Raw genomic sequence first — 24,649 nt, 5'->3', positions numbered from 1 at the left:
TCGTGCCTCCTCCATCACTTTGCTCTCTTCCTGTTTCTCTCTATCTCTCTTTGCTATCCACACTGCATCACATGAAGAAGAAAAACACTACTCTTGATGTCCTGTGTCAATCGTCCACCCTTTATTTATCCAATGCATGTCTTTTTTTTCAAGAGTCCAGAACATGGCCATCACAGAGGGAGATGCAAATTACGAACATGTGTCGAACCCGGTACAAAAAACCCTCAAATGGGGACCCGTCTAGTGGCCCTTGGGCTCGCTGACTACCACAGTAGAGGCAACGATGGGGAGCAGCAGATTAACCGGGAAGGGGAAGAAGAAGGAAAAGTGGGAGGAAGGGGAGTAATTTAACCAAACTGGACAGGAAACAAAGTAACATAAGCATGATGTCTGGGCTTATCCTTCTTATTTTCCCCTAAGAGCAACGGTGCCTACTACAATGTTTCAGTGTCCAGAGTTCACCCCCTTGCCCCGCTCCTTACAATTCTGCTTATTCACGCAGGTTCACTAAAAACGGGGACCACATTGCCTCTTTAATTATATCCCTTGTAGGTCTTAGTTAAGGTGCTCCACTCCCGCAAAGGCAAAGAGAGTTCTGTGCAGAGTCCCCAAGAGGGGGTTCTTGATGTTAACAATTTGCTCGTATAGTCTTTCTTGCTACAATATAGCCGGTTTGCAGTAAGGCACATTGGCGTACCGATAGCCCTCTTGGTTAAAAGCCCCGCAGAGTTGAGTCCACTGAGGGCTCAGCTCTGTGCCCAAGTTCCGATTGAAATAATCCGTTACATTATCGTAAAATTCTAAAATATCTGGGCACGTCCAAAAGGCATTCAGTTACGTCTGTACCATGCCTTGTGGTATCTAAGGCAATTAAGAGATGAATGTGTGAATTTGGCTGTCCTGTCATTAGTAAGATAGGACCCATGCCTGAATTTGAACTAATGTTTAGCAGAAGCGACCTGCGGCCTGCTGTCTGAGCCCAACCATATTTGAGTCCATTTCTGGTGAAGAATGTCCTGTCCCAGCAGTCTTTTCCCCTCAGCTTTCTAGTTTTGGCTCTAACCCGGTCTCAATCTCCATAAAAATCTAGTGCTATGCCTGTACAAACTTTTAACTTCCTTTTTGTCTACCAGACCATCCAAGATGGGGTTAGTGCTGCGGTCAAAGTTTTTGTTTGTAGTTTTGGAGATGGTATCCCTGATATTTTGGTATCCTTATTTGGAAGGTCCCCCACCATTTCCAAGCCTGTCGCTCTCCAGCCAGTCCAGTTAGCCCTTGTGCTTTCTATTGTTAGTGATTGGCTGCCCCACAGAGGCATATGTCTACGTATGAAGGAGTGAAATGAGATTCGCCTGTGGTTGTATTTCCCCAAGGTGTTACAAACCGTGAATAATGGTTCCACGACCCTGGATCTATCTTTGATAGGAGCGTAGGTAACCCCAGTAAATAACCAGGGGCTCAATGAGCCTTCTCCCACTTTTCCATGTCCCCTTATTTTTCGAGTTGATCTATTGACTAAAGTTCTGAAAGCGATTGCTTTATCCTATTTAGGAAATCTGCAAAGGGCCAAGCCCCGATCTCTCCTAAGTAGCGTAAGGGGATTAAAGTAAATTTTCGCTATTTTGTGATTCCATATGAATGAGGCTATGCGTGAATGAAGCATCTTAAAGAAAGCTTTTTGAATACAGGAGGGGGCTATTCGTAAATGGTAACGGAGCTTCTGCAATACCATCATCTTGAGTAGGTGTGCCCTGTTGGAAAGGGAAAGGTTAATATCTGTCCATGTCTCCAGTGAAATATTGATTTTCTGGATTATTGGGGGGTGGGATTTGTCTGAAGAGAGATGCGAGATAGGAAGGGACGATTATCTAAAGATATTTCGATTTAAAGCTTTCGTGACTGCAGGGATTCATCTTCTTGGTTCTTTCGGTAAAGTCACGTAGAAGGGAAGTAATAAAATAATAAAAATAAAACAATAATAATTGTTTTATTATGTTTTATTTTTATTATTTTATTACTTCCCTTCTACGTGACTTTACCGAAAGAACCAAGAAGATGTATCTAAAGATACTTAATGGGCAGTGGGCACCACCTGAAGGGCGAGAGGGTGAAAGCCCTTCAGGTGGCTTCGGGGTAGCAGGGGATAAGGGCATCAACTCTGACAACTCCCCGTATTCCTTGACCAGGAACAATAATACAGGGATCGAAGATGCTGGATCTGTTTGGGTGATGATGACGTCATCCATTAATAGATTGATTTTATGTTTCTGTCTCTTTTCTCACCCCCACCACCTGTTGGCATTTCGGAATGCTCTCAGTAAAGGATTCGATAGCCCTTTGAATATCAGCGGCGAGAAGGGATAGCCTTGTTTGTGCCCCTATCCAATGGAACGCCATCGAAAGTTCGGCCGTATACGATATGTGTCCGGTTCCCCCGAGATTGAAACATCCTCGCCAGGATGTCCTTTCAGAGGGAGAAGGATCATGAAAGGGGATCTTGGCTTTCTTATATAAAAGGATGGCTTGGTCATTAAAACTTTCTCTAGTTCCAGTTTGTTGATCTCTCTCATGGTACTTTGTGATTGTATGTTATTGTAGTCTTCCTGCAGGGAGGCAAGTTTCTCTTCCAGTACACGTTGCTTGTTTCTGATATTTGAATTGAACGACATTAATTCTCTGACCTCCTTTCTGACTTCCTCCATCATCAGCATCTGATCCAGGAGTTGGTTGTCCAGCGACCAGAAGCTACGTGCCAAACACTAATCATGGGCACCAGCAATGTGACAATTATTTCTAAACCGGAGCATCACCGATGCAACCGAATGACTGAGCAAACCGGGAGAGTTAAGGGATAAGGATGAATCAATAATTAATCATTCACAAACCGGTGTGCGTAAACCCAAAGCCAACACACCGGTGTGCTCTACTGGTAACCAATCGGCATGTTTTGTTCAAGTGACAAGCCTTACGAATTGTCTGTGTCGGGTGGTGGCAGGTTTAACGACACATTTATATATTTATGCGATCTACCACAAAAAACCTGACTTAAGAATGATATTGGTCGTGAAAGCCTACGTGTTAAAGTAAATAGAATGAAAACAAAATGTAGTGTACAATACTGTATAGGTAACCGTGTACCGTACGGTTCACTACGGGAAGTTAAAATCGTGCGTGGTTGAATCTCACTGTCCCCCCCCCCCCCTTGGAGTTTAGGAACACCACGTAGCCTAGGACACCGCGACGGGCCATTTGGGCGATGAGATGGGTACAAGATGGCGCATTGTGTACTTCCATGGCAGCATAATCGCAAGCAGTACAGTTACCATGCATACAGGAATCTCAAGATCAACTGCGAATGGTCGAGCCACAGGGGCACAATCGGCGAACAGTACCTAAATACATTTGGCCCAAAACAGCAAAACCTCGACTCGATATGGCGCCCCCCCTGCATCCCTCCTCCCTGGCTCCCTCCCCCCCCCCACCTCTTACCTTATATAATCGCTTGTCACATACATCTCTCTCTGCCCACTACAGTAAAAACAAATTGCTGTGGTTTTCCCACCTGATGACGGAAGCTTGTGTTGCCTCTGAAACGTCGTGATTTAATTTAGTTGTTTTATCTTTCATTTTATTTTCACCTACGTGACTTTACCGAAAGAACCAAAGAGTACGGGTTTGCTGTACTGTGTTGTGTCGTGTCGAAGTTAATTTCAGAGAAGTTGTATTTCTCTTGCAGACAAGGCTCTCTTAACCTCAAACAGTTATTCTTGTAAAATATCTAACCTTGTCACTGTCCGCTCCTCTTCATTGTCTTTAGCTGTAAATTAGCCATTATCAGTTAATAATCTGATCCAATGTGTGTTTTTTACAATTTCCCAACATGATGATGTACTGCTTTTTCACCGTTTTTTCGCAATAGTGATGTTTGTTATTGAATTGTCGATAACGTCTGAGTCGACATGCAAATTTAGAAGTGCATTACTCTTACAAATGTGTCAGTAAAATGTGGTTTTGAAAGTCAAAACTGTGAATATCACAATGTTTGAAATTCATTTCATAATTAAAACAAATCTGTATCTTGTAATGTGCAGGAAGAAAGGAGAAAGTGCCTTATGCATTGGCCATACACACCTGTGGAGGACAAGGAGGAACAAGCTTCAGTCTTGATGGGAGGAAAAATGGAGCAACGCTGGAAAAAATCTGGGTGTGGGTTGGAGGGTGGCAGATCAAGTGCGTAAAGGCCTGGCTGACGGACGGAAGGTCTGCACAGTACGGTAATACCTCGGGATCTCACAAAGAGTTTGTGTTCCAGCCTGGGGAGCTGTTTTCGTCACTCTCACTGTGGGGGAATGGGGCTGGCTTACGCATGGGCGCCTTCAAGTTCAGGACAAGCAAAGGCAGGGAATTATTCGTGAAGATGACAGACTGGGGCCTAAAGACAGAGTACCCGGTCGACATCCGCTCTGGGATCTGCCTTGGAATTCAGGGCAAAGGCGGTTCAGACATCGACTGCATGGGCTTCCTCTTCATCAATTCGGTGAAATGTTCAGAATTGATAAACGTGACATATCCTACACTGCACAAGCAGCTTCCAAAAGTCCAGATGGAAGAGATCAAATCACTCAGTTACAAAAATACTGGTTCTGTCCCCCAAACCTATAAAATGGAAACCTCCAAGACCGTGACCAAAACCTCCTCCTGGTCGATCTCAAACAAGCTGGAGGCAACCGTGAGCATCAGCGTCTCAGCCGGCATTCCGGATGTCGTGGACGTTGAAAGTGGCTTTAGTTTTACCGTTGGCACCGAGAGTACACACGCCGTGGAGAATTCAGAATCGAAAACCGAGCTCCTCTCATTCGACGTCACGGTTCCTGCAGGCAAGACCACGGCGATCGACGTCAATATCGGTCGCGCGGAAATCGACCTCCCCTACAAGGGTACGATGCGCATGTCCTTATTGAACGGCGCCACCTACCACATACCAATGGAGGGTGTCTACAAGGGTCTCGCCTACACCAAGGCTACTGCAGAAATAAAAGAAAAGTGAAACGGCATCTGAAAAGCACGCACGTGCTGCTCTTTACTAGCTGCATGCTTTATTCAACGCTGCCTATCTTTATTTAATAGTTTATTGAAACATGTGGTATAAAATATGATGCAATACATATGCCATTTGGGAGAGTTCAGTTGTTGCAATTAAGGAACCTTTGAATCGGTGAAAAAATAATTAACACGGAGATAGTTATTTCAACGAATTTTTCTCCCACCTACCGTACATAATTTAGTCTGTTCGCTCAGACATCACAATGGAATGATCATAATCTTTATTTATCCCGGAGGAATTCAACGATCAATGAATCTCTTTTTTACAGATGTCCAGTAGGGGCGAGTCAGCAAGTTACAACAATAAACAATACAAAACACGATATGAGTACAAAGTAGATCAATGGTAAGCAAGTAGCTAAAACTTATATAAAGAAATAACAATAAATAAAGTATATAAGTGCAAATAGCATAAGTACATTTTGCCGATTTTTCAACACTAAATGCAAACTTGGGCAAAGCAACAAAACGACAACAAAAACAGTTCCAGATCAAATCAACACTGCAGAGGATATCTTCATAATATTGGATTTTATAATCTAACTATCAATTCGCAGATAAGAAACCAACCTAAACGTCACATTTGCCATTAACTTCCGTTAGAATGAGCCCCGACTAGCAAAAGCAAATGGAAGTAAACTTATTGCAGTGGTTTGGGCAATGTAACAAGACAATACACACTGGCATAGGCAACGCTGATCGGTAGAGTGCAAATCTGGAGGGGTTCGATACATCAAAGTACAAGTTGGATGACCGACATAAATGACTGGAAGGAGGTAAAAGAGGTGAAGCTTTATGGGCTTCAGAAATGAGAAGGTGAAGAGCACACAGCAAAGGACGTTCTCCACGGCAAAATAATACAAACATATATCTTGACAATAAAGTTTCTGCATGCTGCCACGAACAGAATAATCGATGGACTTGACCAACATTTCTACTAAAATTGTATAGAGAAGACATCCACGTATGAATGTTACCAAGCAAAACGATGACGGAAAGATAAAGATTCCCCAAACAATCAACCAATCTTCATTTGTGTTGGAACACCTATTTTCAGAAACGCTCATATTTGTTTTCCATTTCACACTACAATGAAAATACATATAATGATAACTGGCCTCGAATTAGCAACAACTTTCTCCAAAGGTGACACCAAAAAATTCAACAACTGCTCTTGCAGTACCATCACTTTCATCAGCACCACCATCTGGATTAATGTATTTAGATTACAATTGCATGCTCTTTAATTGTAGGAAATTGCATGCAACTAGTCATTTACATGTTATGCAATGCTTTGGGATTGTGATGCAAAATAAAAAATCTTAAAAAATACATTGGATTGTGTTTGCATTCACTATCATCATTATCACATCCACAACCCTTTGAGCCAGCATCACTGAAAACCTTTGTTCGAATCCAGGCATTCGCCTGTAATAAAACTGCAGTCAAGTGTGGTGAGTTGATGGTCTCAACCCGGTCACGAATGACTGCACGAAGATAACCCCTTTCATCACAGTTATCAAAACGTAAGCTAGTATGTGTGCGGATAACTCGCAGAAGGTAGATCTTGGTTTTTAAATATAATTTCAATTGCGCATGATAAACCTATATTCTCGATTCTCGAAAGAGAGATATGGCCACATCGCTCAGAGGTCTGAGTGCTGACCTGATTTCGAATCCAGGACCTTAGCAGTGCCAGCTCATCAATCAAACCTCTGAGACACCTCAACACATCCTCGACAAAGTAATAATCATCAGCAGACATGGAAAAATCCACTGCTGGATGGTCTCTGCATGGTGCCATCATTTAATGGAAGTGTTGTTGCGGTTCTTTGGCGGTTATGCTGAGCCTGCACGAAATCCGTGCCTCAGAATAAACGAAAGTGAACTTGGGAGGAATTAGTAGATATTTGTTTTTTTGTTGAGAGCCAACAAAATAGAGGAATTATTCCCTCAACATTGAAACGGAAAATGTTATTGTGATATTTTTGAAATGAATGATTTATCAAACAATTGTTTCAAGCTAATGATACAAACTAATGATACATCATGGGACCTCCATTACCAGTACAAAAAGTATGAGAATATGTGATCTTATTTATTCACAATGTACTTACAAAAAAGATCCTCAGACTACCTGCTGGATCTCCTCTATGTTTCAAAGAACAAATTTGACCTAAGGTCTTCGCTCATTTACCAGCTTCACATTGCTTATTGCCGTACAAATACTGGAGGAAGGACCTTCGCTATTGATGCCCATAGGGTCTGGAATCCTATTGCCAATAAACTGAAACTTGAATTACTACCTTTAAGATCTTCACTCAAAACTGCTCTAGAGGAGTTGTACACCCCTAGCTGCCACTGCTATTCAGAGGCCTAAAATAAAATGTTTCGCTACGGATGACTGCTGCAAAGAATGATCTTGTGTTCAGATTTAATGTGCTAATCTTTAAAGGTGCAGAATGATGGCTTTAATCTAAGTTGTCTTGTGGTTGTTTGATGTATCCCACTGGGATTTTTGCACAGAGCGTTGGTGTATGGTGCTTTTTTCTGGAAGATTTTTGCTGTTTTTTCCAGGATTTTTGTGTTTGCGCATAGTAACTTTAAGATGTTTTCTTGTTCATGTTTTTTCTTTTTTGTTTGTTGCGGTTGCACCCGATTCAAGAGCCGAATGGTTCACAGGTCTATACCAAATAAATGAAACTGAAAAAAATCTGGTTTTCCCCTTTTTTCTGGCAACAAAACAGTTGTTAAGATGTTAAAACACCAAACTGAAACGTTTTCAAAAGAAGCATGTCTGCATTAACACTGTTTGAGACTAGGCTCAAAAGAAAGCTGTCTCTGGTGTGGACCAATCAGTATCAAAGACAATGCATGTATTATCCGAGTATGTTTTTGTTTTGCATTCTGAACACAAGTATTGTGGTTAATGCAGACATTATATATCCACACAGAGGAGAGAACACCCACTGCACTGGACTGTGCCAATCAAGTCACAAACCGGAATCAACTCGGGGCAAATAGTAACTCGATAATTACAAATCCATGCACTATTACCATGGTGAAAGATACATTTAGTAAATGTATTTATAATATTATGATTGCTGCTGCTGTGTCCTGTACCCCGCTTTGAGATCATTGATGAAAAGCGCGATATGAATGGAACTATTGCAATGATATGCTCAGCTGGCACCTGATGGGACCAGAATACTTCGCTGTCGATATCCATGAGAAGATCGCATCTACACTTCGTCACCGCTGATACCAGAAGCGTCGCTGTGCTGTGATTAACGGCCCGCGACTGTGTCAGCACTCTGACGGGGCTGTCGTTCATCAGATGTCAGCTGCCACTGCTGGCGTGTGGCTGTTTCGCTGCGGCATGGCGATGTGCACAGCTATCTGCACTCCACTGACTGCGACGAAGTATACCGGACTATGCAAATGGTCCATGCATCAAGAAGCATCACAACTACTTCGGGTCTGAGGTATCATAGAACGGAAGAGATGTGTTCTAGTGTCAATCGCTGTGGCAATACCCCAGTGTAGCTCTCCAGAACAGCCTAGCGGTAGCTGAGACAACATTGTTTCTCAGTGCATGTGAGTTCGAGAATGCACGAGGGCATAAGTGTGAGAGTATGGGTGTGGGTGGACTTTCCTTTGAGTTTTTGGGATACATTCAACCTTTTCCCCTCGCTCCATAAAGCTGCATGAGCCAGTAGTGCCCTGTCTACCAAATGAAGACAAACTGCCCTTAGACGAGTGTCATCACAGGTGAAAACTAGTCTCTTGTCCGTGCGCCGCCACCCATCACATATGCACCAGGTGACCTGGCTAACCAAATCAAGTAAAACTTGCTAGACGCTTGATTTAGTGTAAAAAAATATGTTTCCCTTGCCAGATGACAGACCAGCCAGCCAATCACAATGGTGGCTACTTCTGTCGACCTTTGACGTTCCAGAGTCACAGCAATGCCACCCCACTTCCTTCCCCATGATGCTTTTTTTGTTGGCTAAGGAATTTCCGCTTGCAAAGAAAACCCCCAAAAATACTATCTAAATAAAAGGACATTATAAATTAGACACTACGACTCGGACAGACAGATCATGTGAATCATGACCTATGAAACAAATAATGCACACAAGGCATAAAAACATGGAAAATACACAACATATATAAAATGCAGTGAAGGCTAATTAGACCAACAACACAGAGAGTAAATACGAGTAAGAGAATTTGAGATGAGTACAAAAATTTTGAATATTAGATGGGGAAACGCGGTGGTAACAATTGATGACTTAATTAAGATCTAAATAATCATGGCTATAATCACGTCGAGTCAAATGAAAAATATTGTGAGCAAGCCTTCATAATAAGTGAAATGCGTTCTGTTAAGTAGACGTGTAGTGTAAGTAGAGTTGTCTTCTGCACTTCCGTTAGCTGTCAACAGGCAGTCGAAAATGAGGCTGAATTTAATGTCGGCTGTCTTTCCAGTGGGCAGGGATTGGCAACCTGAGGCTCAGGAGCTGCATGCGGCCCTTGAAGGACTACTTTGTGACGTTGTTTATTAAGTCCCGTCTGATATTCGCTTGCATTGAGGCTCTTAAAATATTGAGGTTTTTTTTACCGAATTCGAAAAAATGTCTCTTCTTGTTATGTTGGTTTCCGACTCCTGGCCATGGATATCTCTTTCCACAGTTCTACGTTTTCTTGTTTGAGGTCCTCTGTTGTGTTATAGACCCACCTTATTCACGGTCGACCTCTACTTTCTACTCCTTTCACATTACGGTGCAAAGCCACTGTTGGTAATCTGTTGCCCTATATCCTTGTTACAAAGCCAAACAAGGTTTGCTTAAGTCGTGGCTCAATACATCAACACTATCACGGTTATTTATTGATAATTTATTCGTTAAATATTACAGATCAATTTTGCCAAGCCAATATTCAATTCACCATACCTCACGGCATAGCGAATGTCGTGTCCAGTGACCGAAATTAAAGGAACTATTTCATTTAGCCTCGTTGTCAACCACCTGTTGACAGCTGATGGAAGAGAAGAGACAACTATATCGGTACTTCTTACGCAACACGTCTGCTTATCACAACATGTTTTTGCTACTCGTAACAGCTTGCTCGCAAGATTGCTTTCCTTGCATGTTTCTCAGCGTGGGGATGCTCATGATTATTTACTTTTTAATTCGCCATCAATTGTTACTGTTTAACATATCCTCCCTATTCCCTTTGCACATCTAATATCCAATTCGTAATAACTCATCTAAAATGCCCTGCATCTTATGTGTTGTCTCTGCTGTTTGTCTAATTTGCATTGTTTAATTTTCTATGTCGTGTATCTTAAACGTGCATTGCATGTCTTTCTCATTTGTATTGTGTCATATGGCTTGATGCGTAACCTCTGTCTGCTTTACTGTAGTGTTTCATTTGTCACGTCTAGTTTAATGGTCTGTTTATTTTAAGGTTTTTTAAGAAGTAGAAAGTAGTCGATCAAACCAAACGAGTTATTGGGAATAAAGTGGACTGACACTCTGGGACTGTGGAACCTACACGTTTGGAGAAATTACTGTATTAAGCTTCTGTTAGTGGCTGTCTGGTGTAACATCTCCAAAGGGGGTACGAACAGGGATTGTAAATTAAAGTTAGGCATGATTCGCAGTAGATTATGTGCTGGTCAGGGAATGAAGACAAGTAATTAGGCTGGGAGGTGTGCACATCAAGCACACTGGTTGGGAACGACTGGTATTACAGATTAATCTAATGCACCAGTTATGGGTTATATGTTTTACTAAATGTACTACATTATACATCATATCTTTAGGCATTCTGATGCAAAACTTTAGTCATAATTCAAATTCATTACTATTTGACTTTCATTGTAGTTGACGCGGAGCTTTTTTTCCCAATTCTATTTCAATTCGTGGATTCAATTAGATAGGCGGGGTGGTAGAGTGGTAACACTTGTGCCTCACAGTTTAGACGTCCTGTGTTCGATTTCTGACTCGGTTTCTTTTTGTGGGTGGGGTTTGTGTGTTCTCCTCCGCTCCTGGATGGGTTTTCTATGGGTTAATTATTTGTTTCTTTCGGTTAAGTCACGTCTGAAGATAAAATAATAAATTAAATTAAATAATAGAATACGACGTTTCGATTGCAACACAAGCAATCATCATCAGGTATAATGAAATAGCGACAAAATCTAACCAGAAAACTATAGACAGACATATTAGCAGACAGATATCACCAAGATACATAGCGAGAGCAACACAGGTAACAGAGAGGGGTGATCGTCTCTGTGGGGTGGCCTTAAATAGACAGAGGGGGGGGCGGAGGCAGAGAGAGGGAGGAGGGTTAGAGAACAAATTAGCATATCAATGAGTGGTCAACAGACGTGGTGCTGCGAATGCGATGGCACGGCAAGCAAGCCTGAAAATCAGGAGAAGGACACACTAAAATGAAATAACCTAGTAAAATATCGAAATGTAATGTAATACAACACAGAGGGTCGGTCAACACACAATTAACGCATAGCCTGGTTGATTACGTATTTTAAAGATTGCTAAGTTAGAATTTAAGTGTGAACAATCTAAAGAGAGGACACAGGCAGAGAAAACAAGTCGCCAGAGAGAGAGAAAAAAGATAAGCTTAAAACTTCCCCGTAGAAGTGGTTCAATCTTAATTTTAGAACTTTCGTGACTGCAGGAATAATTATTTGTTTCTTTCGGTTAAGTCACGTCTAAAGATAAAATAATAAATTAAATTAAATAATAGAATACGACGTTTCGATTGCAACACAAGCAATCATCATCAGGTATAATGAAATAGCGACAAAATCTAACCAGAAAACTATAGACAGACATATTAGCAGACAGATATCACCAAGATACATAGCGAGAGCAACACAGGTAACAGAGAGGGGTGATCGTCTCTGTGGGGTGGCCTTAAATAGACAGAGGGGGGGGCGGAGGCAGAGAGAGGGAGGAGGGTTAGAGAACAAATTAGCATATCAATGAGTGGTCAACAGACGTGGTGCTGCGAATGCGATGGCACGGCAAGCAAGCCTGAAAATCAGGAGAAGGACACACTAAAATGAAATAACCTAGTAAAATATCGAAATGTAATGTAATACAACACAGAGGGTCGGTCAACACACAATTAACGCATAGCCTGGTTGATTACGTATTTCAAAGATTGCTAAGTTAGAATTTAAGTGTGAACAATCTAAAGAGAGGACACAGGCAGAGAAAACAAGTCGCCAGAGAGAGAGAAAAAAGATAAGCTTAAAACTTCCCCGTAGAAGTGGTTCAATCTTAATTTTAGAACTTTCGTGACTGCAGGAATAATTATTTGTTTCTTTCGGTTAAGTCACGTCTAAAGATAAAATAATAAATTAAATTAAATAATAGAATACGACGTTTCGATTGCAACACAAGCAATCATCATCAGGTATAATGAAATAGCGACAAAATCTAACCAGAAAACTATAGACAGACATATTAGCAGACAGATATCACCAAGATACATAGCGAGAGCAACACAGGTAACAGAGAGGGGTGATCGTCTCTGTGGGGTGGCCTTAAATAGACAGAGGGGGGGGCGGAGGCAGAGAGAGGGAGGAGGGTTAGAGAACAAATTAGCATATCAATGAGTGGTCAACAGAGGTGGTGCTGCGAATGCGATGGCACGGCAAGCAAGCCTGAAAATCAGGAGAAGGACACACTAAAATGAAATAACCTAGTAAAATATCGAAATGTAATGTAATACAACACAGAGGGTCGGTCAACACACAATTAACGCATAGCCTGGTTGATTACATATTTCAAAGATTGCTAAGTTAGAATTTAAGTGTGAACAATCTAAAGAGAGGACACAGGCAGAGAAAACAAGTCGCCAGAGAGAGAGAAAAAAGATAAGCTTAAAACTTCCCCGTAGAAGTGGTTCAATCTTAATTTTAGAACTTTCGTGACTGCAGGAATAATTATTTGTTTCTTCTCGGTTAAGTCACGTCTAAAGATAAAATAATAGATTAAATTAAATAATAGAATACGACGTTTCGATTGCAACACAAGCAATCATCATCAGGTATAATGAAATAGCGACAAAATCTAACCAGAAAACTATAGACAGACACATTAGCAGACAGATATCACCAAGATACATAGCGAAAGCAACACAGGTAACAGAGAGGGGTGATCGTCTCTGTGGGGTGGCCTTAAATAGACAGAGGGGGGGGCGGAGGCAGAGAGAGGGAGGAGGGTTAGAGAACAAATTAGCATATCAATGAGTGGTCAACAGACGTGGTGCTGCGAATGCGATGGCACGGCAAGCAAGCCTGAAAATCAGGAGAAGGACACACTAAAATGAAATAACCTAGTAAAATATCGAAATGTAATGTAATACAACACAGAGGGTCGGTCAACACACAATTAACGCATAGCCTGGTTGATTACGTATTTGCTTGCTTGCCGTGCCATCGCATTCGCAGCACCACGTCTGTTGACCACTCATTGATATGCTAATTTGTTCTCTAACCCTCCTCCCTCTCTCTGCCTCCGCCCCCCCCCCCACTGTCTATTTAAGGCCACCCCACAGAGACGATCACCCCTCTCTGTTACCTGTGTTGCTCTCGCTATGTATCTTGGTGATATCTGTCTGCTAATATGTCTGTCTATAGTTTTCTGGTTAGATTTTGTCGCTATTTCATTATACCTGATGATGATTGCTTGTGTTGCAATCGAAACGTCGTATTCTATTATTTAATTTAATTTATTATTTTATCTTTAGACGTGACTTAACCGAAAGAAACAAATAATTATTCCTGCAGTCACGAAAGTTCTAAAATTAAGATTGAACCACTTCTACGGGGAAGTTTTAAGCTTATCTTTTTTCTCTCTCTCTGGCGACTTGTTTTCTTTGCCTGTGTCCTCTCTTTAGATTGTTCACACTTAAATTCTAACTTAGCAATCTTTGAAATACGTAATCAACCAGGCTATGCGTTAATTGTGTGTTGACCGACCCTCTGTGTTGTATTACATTACATTTCGATATTTTACTAGGTTATTTCATTTTAGTGTGTCCTTCTGATTTTCAGGCTTGCTTGCCGTGCCATCGCATTCGCAGCACCACGTCTGTTGACCACTCATTGATATGCTAATTTGTTCTCTAACCCTCCTCCCTCTCTCTGCCTCCGCCCCCCCCCCCCCCTCTGTCTATTTAAGGCCACCCCACAGAGACGATCACCCCTCTCTGTTACCTGTGTTGCTCTCGCTATGTATCTTGGTGATATCTGTCTGCTAATATGTCTGTCTATAGTTTTCTGGTTAGATTTTGTCGCTATTTCCTTATACCTGATGATGATTGCTTGTGTTGCAATCGAAACGTCGTATTCTATTATTTAATTTAATTTATTATTTTATCTTTAGACGTGACTTAACCGAAAGAAACAAATAATTATTCCTGCAGTCACGAAAGTTCTAAAATTAAGATTGAACCACTTCTACGGGGAAGTTTTAAGCTTATCTTTTTTCTCTCTCTCTGGCGACTTGTTTTCTCTGCCTGTGTCCTCTCTTTAGATTGTTCACACTTAAATTCTAACTTAGCAATCTTTGAAATACGTAATCAACCAGGCTATGCGTTAATTGTGTGTTGACCGACCCTCTGTGTTGTATTACATTACATTTCGATATTTTACTAGGTTATTTCATTTTAGTGTGTCCTTCTCCTGATTTTCAGGCTTGCTTGCCGTGCCATCGCATTCGCAGCACCACGTCTGTTGACCACTCATTGATATGCTAATTTGTTCTCTAACCCTCCTCCCTCTCTCTGCCTCCGCCCCCCCCCTCTGTCTATTTAAGGCCACCCCACAGAGACGATCACCCCTCTCTGTTACCTGTGTTGCTCTCGCTATGTATCTTGGTGATATCTGTCTGCTAATATGTCTGTCTATAGTTTTCTGGTTAGATTTTGTCGCTATTTCATTATACCTGATGATGATTGCTTGTGTTGCAATCGAAACGTCGTATTCTATTATTTAATTTAATTTATTATTTTATCTTTAGACGTGACTTAACCGAAAGAAACAAATAATTATTCCTGCAGTCACGAAAGTTATAAAATTAAGATTTTCTATGGGTTCTCTGTTTGTCTTCTTTCACAATTTATGTTTTAATGTTTCTGGTGTGGCCGAACAATCCAATGTTGAAAATGTATCTGCAAATTACTCAATTGGGATTACACAGAGCAGCTAAATCGCCCCCTAATGTGAAACTTAGAGAGGCCCTTTCGAAAATGTATCTTGAGAGTCAGTAAGGATTTTCTGGGTACACCAACAGAATACAATTACACGAAATCCTTACCCAACGAGGAGTTATCGAACGCGTGTTTCAGCCCAACACGCGTTACCTAATGAGGTCTCTTTGGAGGAACACGAGGCATATGTTCCGTGTTTTAACGCTGCTTAAGGTGATCATATCCTCAACTAAAAGTAGTGCCGTGCGAGTGTTGCTCGTTTTGGAACAAATGAATCTATATTCAAATCGCTCGTTATTGCGAATTTTCAGAGAAAGAATGCTCGTTAAGTGAGATACGCCTGTATAGATGTACAAATTGCACAAGAACAAACATTCCTGCCAACTTTTTTACACCAAATGCACGCCTGGGGCAAAACAGCAAAAGGACAAAAACAACAACAGCAAGAGTTCAAAACTACACCATGAAAAATACAAGAGTTACACACCAAAACAATAACAACAGTCCCAGGCAACTCCAAGACAACAGCAACAACGATCCCACACCAAGACAACAACAACAGTCTCAGATCATTCCCGGATATGTACAACAACAGTCCCAGAACATACCAAGATAATAACGTCCCTCAATTGTATTTTACATTGACGTTAAAATATTGCTCCACTGTGAGTAAGGATCGATGTTACAAAACACATTTCCAAATGTGGCTGGTGTATCTGACACTACTAACCTTCTGCTTCAGAATATTTTAATGGAAGGTTGAGGATGTTTGTCGAGGAAACAAGTCGTTCCATAATGTTGGAAGAACCTTATTTGATAATACAGCACTCATTGATTCACTCCACCTCGTAATCCTAAAAAATAAAGAGAGGTTCAAGTTTGAAAAATGTACATGTATAATAGATTAAATATTCATAATTTCTGTAAATATGCCCAACTATATTTACATAAACTATTCTGACGTGAGTGATGCGAAGCGATCTATAATTTTGTCTGTGGCTGGGTCACGTGGCCCGTGCAACAGTCGTATAAATGACAGTGTTCTGGGGATAGAAGATCATGCTCTGGGAAGAGAACCTTAAGGTGAGTGTGTGGGTTACTCCTGACTGGTCTCGTTATTAACAATTCAGGTGGTGTGTGTGATGTACAGGTGACTCGCAGGTAAGTGCCTCTGAGCTGGCACCCCTTGAGACACTGCCTGCCTGGTGTGATGTTGGCAAACAAGATGCTTAACACGTAGGCTTTCGCGACCAATATTATTCATAATATAGGTTTTTGGGTCAGATCGCGTTATTTATAAATGTGTCGTAACCCTCCATCACCCGACACGGCCAAACAGTAAAAAATGTGTCACGTTTTTCAAAGAAAAAATAATTCACTTCTTTAGCCCACCGGTGTGCTGAAGAGAGAATCAACAGCATTTTAAAATTTGAGTACGACGTTTCGCTGCTAATTACAATCAGCTTCATTGCCCGAAAATTTGAGTACGACGTTTCGCTGCTAATTACAATCAGCTTCATTGCCCGATGAAGCTGATTGTAATTAGCAGCGAAACGTCGTACTAAAATTTTAAAATGCTGTTGATTCTCTCTTCAGCACACCGGTGGGCTAAATAAGTGAATTATTTTGTAATTTGAAAAACGTGACACATTTTTTACTGTTAGGCCGTGTCGGGTGGTGGAGGGTTACGACACATTGATAAATAACGCGATCTGACCCAAAAACCTATATTATAAACAAGATGCTATCAAATTTCTGTGTTTATTTTCATTACAAATCCGTTCTGTAAGGTAATGTCTCGAAATCAGTGAAAAAAAACAACTGATAACAGCATCAGCAGCAAGCAACTCCGAAAAAATAAAGATGTGAATTCAATCGACAATAATACAACGTTAGTTTAAATGTTCAGGAAAAAACTTTACCTACAAATGCATTCATCATGTTTGTCTGTCTAAAAGTTACGTCGATTGCACAATACTCGTGCCTCTTCCATCACTTTGCTCTCTTCCTGTTTCTCTCTATCTCTCTTTGCTATCCACACTGCATCACATGAAGAAGAAAAACACTACTCTTGATGTCCTGTGTCAATCGTCCACCCTTTATTTATCCAATGCATGTCTTTTTTTTCAAGAGTCCAGAACATGGCCATCACAGAGGGAGATACAAATTACGAACATGTGTCGAACCCGGTACAAAAAACCCTCAAATGGGGACCCGTCTAGTGGCCCTTGGGCTCGCTGACTACCACAGTAGAGGCAACGATGGGGAGCAGCAGATTAACCGGGAAGGGGAAGAAGAAGGAAAAGTGGGAGGAAGGGGAGTAATTTAACCAAACTGGACAGGAAACAAAGTAACATAAGCATGATGTCTGAGCTTATCCTTCTTATTTTCCCCTAGGAGCAACGGTGCCTACTACAATGTTTCAGTGTCCAGAGTTCATCCCCTTGCCCCGCTCCTTACAATTCTGCTTATTCACGCAGGTTCACTAAAAACGGGGACCACAGTGCCTCTTTAATTATATCCCTTGTAGGTCTTAGTTAAGGTGCTCCACTCCCGCAAAGGCAAAGAGAGTTCTGTGCAGAGTCCCCAAGAGGGGGTTCTTGATGTTAACAACTTGCTCGTATAGTCTTTCTTGCTACAATATAGCCGGTTTGCAGTAAGGCACATTGGCGTACCGATAGCCCTCTTGGTTAAAAGCCCCGCAGAGTTGAGTCCACTGAGGGCTCAGCTCTGTGCCCAAGTTCCGATTGAAATAATCCGTTACATTATCGTAAAATTCTAAAATATCTGGGCACGTCCAAAAGGCATTCAGTTACGTCTGTACCATGCCTTGTGGTATCTAAGGCAATTAAGAGATGAATGTGTGAATTTGGCTGTCCTGTCATTAGTAAGATAGGACCCATGCCTTAATTTGAACTAATGTTTAGCAGAAGCGACCTGCGGCCTGCTGTCTGAGCCCAACCATATTTGAGTCCATTTCTGGTGAAGAATGTCCTGTCCCAGCAGTCTTTTCCCCTCAGCTTTCTAGTTTTGGCTCTAACCCGGTCTCAATCTCCATAAAATCTAGTGCTATGCCTGTAGAAACTTTTAACTTCCTTTTTGTCTACCAGACCATCCAAGATGGGGTTAGTGTTGCGGTCAAAGTTTTTGTTTGTAGTTTTGGAGATGGTATCCCTGATATTTTGGTATCCTTATTTGGAAGGTCCCCCACCATTTCCAAGCCTGTCGCTCTCCAGCCAGTCCAGTTAGCCCTTGTGCTTTCTATTGTTAGTGATTGGCTGCCCCACAGAGGCATATGTCTACGTATGAAGGAGTGAAATGAGATTCGCCTGTGGTTGTATTTCCCCAAGGTGTTACAAACCGTGAATAATGGTTCCACGACCCTGGATCTATCTTTGATAGGAGCGTAGGTAACCCCAGTAAATAACCAGGGGCTCACTGAACCTTCTCCCACTTTTCCATGTCCCCTTATTTTTCTAGTTGATCTATTGACTAAAGTTCTGAAAGCGATTGCTTTATCCTATTTTAGGAAATCTGCAAAGTGCCAAGCCCCGATCTCTCCTAAGTAGCGTAAGGGGATTAAAGTAAATTTTCGCTATTTTGTGATTCCATATGAATGAGGCTATGCGTGAATGAAGCATCTTAAAGAAAGCTTTTTGAATACAGGAGGGGGCTATTCGTAAATGGTAACGGAGCTTCTGCAATACCATCATCTTGAGTAGGTGTGCCCTGTTGGAAAGGGAAAGGTTAATATCTGTCCATGTCTCCAGTGAAATATTGATTTGCTGGATTATTGGGGGGTGGGATTTGTCTGAAGAGAGATGCGAGATAGGAAGGGACGATTATCTAAAGATACTTAATGGGCAGTGGGCACCACCTGAAGGGCGAGAGGGTGAAAGCCCTTCAGGTGGCTTCGGGGTAGCAGGGGATAAGGGCATCAACTCTGACAACTCCCCGTATTCCTTGACCAGGAACAATAATACAGGGATCGAAGATGCTGGATCTGTTTGGGTGATGATGACGTCATCCATTAATAGATTGATTTTATGTTTCTGTCTCTTTTCTCACCCCCACCACCTGTTGGCATTTCGGAATGCTCTCAGTAAAGGATTCGATAGCCCTTTGAATATCAGCGGCGAGAAGGGATAGCCTTGTTTGTGCCCCTACCCAATGGAACGCCATCGAAAGTTCGGCCGTATACGATATGTGTCCGGTTCCCCCGAGATTGAAACATCCTCGCCAGGATGTCCTTTCAGAGGGAGAAGGATCATGAAAGGGGATCTTGGCTTTCTTATATAAAAGGATGGCTTGGTCATTAAAACTTTCTCTAGTTCCAGTTTGTTGATCTCTCTCATGGTACTTTGTGATTGTATGTTATTGTAGTCTTCCTGCAGGGAGGCAAGTTTCTCTTCCAGTACACGTTGCTTGTTTCTGATATTTGAATTGAACGACATTAATTCTCTGACCTCCTTTCTGACTTCCTCCATCATCAGCATCTGATCCAGGAGTTGGTTGTCCAGCGACCAGAAGCTACGTGCCAAACACTAATCATGGGCACCAGCAATGTGACAATTATTTCTAAACCGGAGCATCACCGATGCAACCGAATGACTGAGCAAACCGGGAGAGTTAAGGGATAAGGATGAATCAATAATTAATCATTCACAAACCGGTGTGCGTAAACCCAAAGCCAACACACCGGTGTGCTCTACTGGTAACCAATCGGCATGTTTTGTTCAAGTGACAAGCCTTACGAATTGTCTGTGTCGGGTGGTGGCAGGTTTAACGACACATTTATATATTTATGCGATCTACCACAAAAAACCTGACTTAAGAATGATATTGGTCGTGAAAGCCTACGTGTTAAAGTAAATAGAATGAAAACAAAATGTAGTGTACAATACTGTATAGGTAACCGTGTACCGTACGGTTCACTACGGGAAGTTAAAATCGTGCGTGGTTGAATCTCACTGTCCCCCCCCCCCCCCCTTGGAGTTTAGGAACACCACGTAGCCTAGGACACCGCGACGGGCCATTTGGGCGATGAGATGGGTACAAGATGGCGCATTGTGTACTTCCATGGCAGCATAATCGCAAGCAGTACAGTTACCATGCATACAGGAATCTCAAGATCAACTGCGAATGGTCGAGCCACAGGGGCACAATCGGCGAACAGTACCTAAATACATTTGGCCCAAAACAGCAAAACCTCGACTCGATATGGCGCCCCCCCTGCATCCCTCCTCCCTGGCTCCCCCCCCACCTCTTACCTTATGTAATCGCTTGTCACATACAGCTCTCTCTGCCCACTACAGTAAAAACAAATTGCTGTGGTTTTCCCACCTGATGACGGAAGCTTGTGTTGCCTCTGAAACGTCGTGATTTAATTTAGTTGTTTTATCTTTCATTTTATTTTCACCTACGTGACTTTACTGAAAGAACCAAAGAGTACGGGTTTGCTGTACTGTGTTGTGTCGTGTCGAAGTTAATTTCAGAGAAGTTGTATTTCTCTTGCAGACAAGGCTCTCTTAACCTCAAACAGTTATTCTTGTAAATTATCTAACCTTGTCACTGTCCGCTCCTCTTCATTGTCTTTAGCTGTAAATTAGCCATTATCAGTTAATAATCTGATCCAATGTGTGTTTTTTACAATTTCCCAACATGATGATGTACTGCTTTTTCACCGTTTTTTCGCAATAGTGATGTTTGTTATTGAATTGTCGATAACGTCTGAGTCGACATGCAAATTTAGAAGTGCATTACTCTTACAAATGTGTCAGTAAAATGTGGTTTTGAAAGTCAAAACTGTGAATATCACAATGTTTGAAATTCCTTTCATAATTAAAACAAATCTGTATCTTGTAATGTGCAGGAAGAAAGGAGAAAATGCCTTATGCATTGGCCTTACACACCTGTGGAGGACAAGGAGGAACAAGCTTCAGTCTTGATGGGAGGAAAAATGGAGCAACGCTGGAAAAAATCTGGGTGTGGGTTGGAGGGTGGCAGATCAAGTGCGTAAAGGCCTGGCTGACGGACGGAAGGTCTGCACAGTACGGTAATCCCTCGGGATCTCACAAAGAGTTTGTGTTCCAGCCTGGGGAGCTGTTTTCGTCCCTCTCACTGTGGGGGAATGGGGCTGGCTCACGCATGGGCGCCTTCAAGTTCAGGACAAACAAAGGCAGGGAATTCTTCGTGAAGATGACAGACTGGGGCCTAAAGACCGAGTACCCGGTCGACATCCGCTCTGGGATCTGCCTTGGAATTCAGGGCAAAGGCGGTTCAGACATCGACTGCATGGGCTTCCTCTTCATCAATTCGGTGAAATGTTCAGAATTGATCAACGTGACATATCCTACACTGCACAAGCAGCTTCCAAAAGTCCAGATGGAAGAGATCAAATCACTCAGTTACAAAAATACTGGTTCTGTCCCCCAAACCTATAAAATGGAAACCTCCAAGACCGTGACCAAAACCTCCTCCTGGTCGATCTCAAACAAGCTGGAGGCAACCGTGAGCATCAGCGTCTCAGCCGGCATTCCGGATGTCGTGGACGTTGAAAGTGGCTTTAGTTTTACCGTTGGCACCGAGAGTACACACGCCGTGGAGAATTCAGAATCGAAAACCGAGCTCCTCTCATTCGACGTCACGGTTCCTGCAGGCAAGACCACGGCGATCGACGTCAATATCGGTCGCGCGGAAATCGACCTCCCCTACAAGGGTACGGTGCGCATGTCCTTATTGAACGGCGCCACCTACCACATACCAATGGAGGGTGTCTACAAGGGTCTCGCCTACACCAAGGCTACTGCAGAAATAAAAGAAAAGTGAAACGGCATCTGAAAAGCACGCACGTGCTGCTCTTTACTAGCTGCATGCTTTATTCAACGCTGCCTATCTTTATTTAATAGTTTATTGAAACATGTGGTATAAAATATGATGCAATACATATGCCATTTGGGAGAGTTCAGTTGTTGCAATTAAGGAACCTTTGAATCGGTGAAAAAATAATTAACACGGAGATAGTTATTTCAACGAATTTTTCTCCCACCTACCGTACATAATTTAGTCTGTTCGCTCAGACATCACAATGGAATGATCATAATCTTTATTTATCCCGGAGGAATCCAACGATCAATGAATCTCTTTTTTACAGATGTCCAGTAGGGGCGAGTCAGCAAGTTACAACAATAAACAATACAAAACACGATATGAGTACAAAGTAGATCAATGGTAAGCAAGTAGCTAAAACTTATATAAAGAAATAACAATAAATAAAGTATATAAGTGCAAATAGCATAAGTACATTTTGCCGATTTTTCAACACTAAATGCAAACTTGGGCAAAGCAACAAAACGACAACAAAAACAGTTCCAGATCAAATCAACACTGCAGAGGATATCTTCATAATATTGGATTTTATAATCTAACTATCAATTCACAGATAAGAAACCAACCTAAACGTCACATTTGCCATTAACTTCCGTTAGAATGAGCCCCGACTAGCAAAAGCAAATGGAAGTAAACTTATTGCAGTGGTTTGGGCAATGTAACAAGACAATACACACTGGCATAGGCAACGCTGATCGGTAGAGTGCAAATCTGGAGGGGTTCGATACATCAAAGTACAAGTTGGATGACCGACATAAATGACTGGAAGGAGGTAAAAGAGGTGAAGCTTTATGGGCTTCAGAAATGAGAAGGTGAAGAGCACACAGCAAAGGACGTTCTCCACGGCAAAATAATACAAACATATATCTTGACAATAAAGTTTCTGCATGCTGCCACGAACAGAATAATCGATGGACTTGACCAACATTTCTACTAAAATTGTATAGAGAAGACATCCACGTATGAATGTTACCAAGCAAAACGATGACGGAAAGATAAAGATTCCCCAAACAATCAACCAATCTTCATTTGTGTTGGAACACCTATTTTCAGAAACGCTCATATTTGTTTTCCATTTCACACTACAATGAAAATACATATAATGATAACTGGCCTCGAATTAGCAACAACTTTCTCCAAAGGTGACACCAAAAAATTCAACAACTGCTCTTGCAGTACCATCACTTTCATCAGCACCACCATCTGGATTAATGTATTTAGATTACAATTGCATGCTCTTTAATTGTAGGAAATTGCATGCAACTAGTCATTTACATGTTATGCAATGCTTTGGGATTGTGATGCAAAATAAAAAATCTTAAAAAATACATTGGATTGTGATTGCATTCACTATCATCATTATCACATCCACAACCCTTTGAGCCAGCATCACTGAAAACCTTTGTTCGAATCCAGGCATTCGCCTGTAATAAAACTGCAGTCAAGTGTGGTGAGTTGATGGTCTCAACCCGGTCACGAATGACTGCACGAAGATAACCCCTTTCATCACAGTTATCAAAACGTAAGCTAGTATGTGTGCGGATAACTCGCAGAAGGTAGATCTTGGTTTTTAAATATAATTTCAATTGCGCATGATAAACCTATATTCTCGATTCTCGAAAGAGAGATATGGCCACATCGCTCAGAGGTCTGAGTGCTGACCTGATTTCGAATCCAGGACCTTAGCAGTGCCAGCTCATCAATCAAACCTCTGAGACACCTCAACACATCCTCGACAAAGTAATAATCATCAGCAGACATGGAAAAATCCACTGCTGGATGGTCTCTGCATGGTGCCATCATTTAATGGAAGTGTTGTTGCGGTTCTTTGGCGGTTATGCTGAGCCTGCACGAAATCCGTGCCTCAGAATAAACGAAAGTGAACTTGGGAGGAATTAGTAGATATTTGTTTTTTTGTTGAGAGCCAACAAAATAGAGGAATTATTCCCTCAACATTGAAACGGAAAATGTTATTGTGATATTTTTGAAATGAATGATTTATCAAACAATTGTTTCAAGCTAATGATACAAACTAATGATACATCATGGGACCTCCATTACCAGTACAAAAAGTATGAGAATATGTGATCTTATTTATTCACAATGTACTTACAAAAAAGATCCTCAGACTACCTGCTGGATCTCCTCTATGTTTCAAAGAACAAATTTGACCTAAGGTCTTCGCTCATTTACCAGCTTCACATTGCTTATTGCCGTACAAATACTGGAGGAAGGACCTTCGCTATTGATGCCCATAGGGTCTGGAATCCTATTGCCAATAAACTGAAACTTGAATTACTACCTTTAAGATCTTCACTCAAAACTGCTCTAGAGGAGTTGTACACCCCTAGCTGCCACTGCTATTCAGAGGCCTAAAATAAAATGTTTCGCTACGGATGACTGC

The 24,649-nt window shown here is 41.7% G+C and overlaps 2 protein-coding genes across 2 annotated transcripts; both read left to right on the top strand.

The window, feature by feature from the left end:
* The first annotated feature begins 3,261 nt into the window (after positions 1 to 3,261).
* On the top strand, positions 3,262 to 5,047 carry LOC144733180 (aerolysin-like protein). The gene is made up of 2 exons (XM_078614972.1): positions 3,262 to 3,265; positions 4,092 to 5,047. The coding sequence occupies exons 1-2, from the start codon at positions 3,262 to 3,264 to the stop codon at positions 5,045 to 5,047; spliced, it is 960 nt and encodes a 319-aa protein (XP_078471098.1).
* A 16,196-nt stretch (positions 5,048 to 21,243) lies between these two features.
* LOC144732967 (aerolysin-like protein) lies at positions 21,244 to 22,185 on the top strand. Its single transcript, XM_078614634.1, has one exon. The coding sequence runs from the start codon at positions 21,244 to 21,246 to the stop codon at positions 22,183 to 22,185; it is 942 nt and encodes a 313-aa protein (XP_078470760.1).
* The last annotated feature ends 2,464 nt before the right edge of the window (positions 22,186 to 24,649 follow it).

Source organism: Lampetra planeri, chromosome 45 (genome assembly GCF_965212315.1).
Source record: "Lampetra planeri chromosome 45, kcLamPlan1.2.h2, whole genome shotgun sequence".
NCBI lineage: Eukaryota > Metazoa > Chordata > Hyperoartia > Petromyzontiformes > Petromyzontidae > Lampetra > Lampetra planeri.
This window is presented reverse-complemented; position numbering and strand designations above follow the sequence as displayed.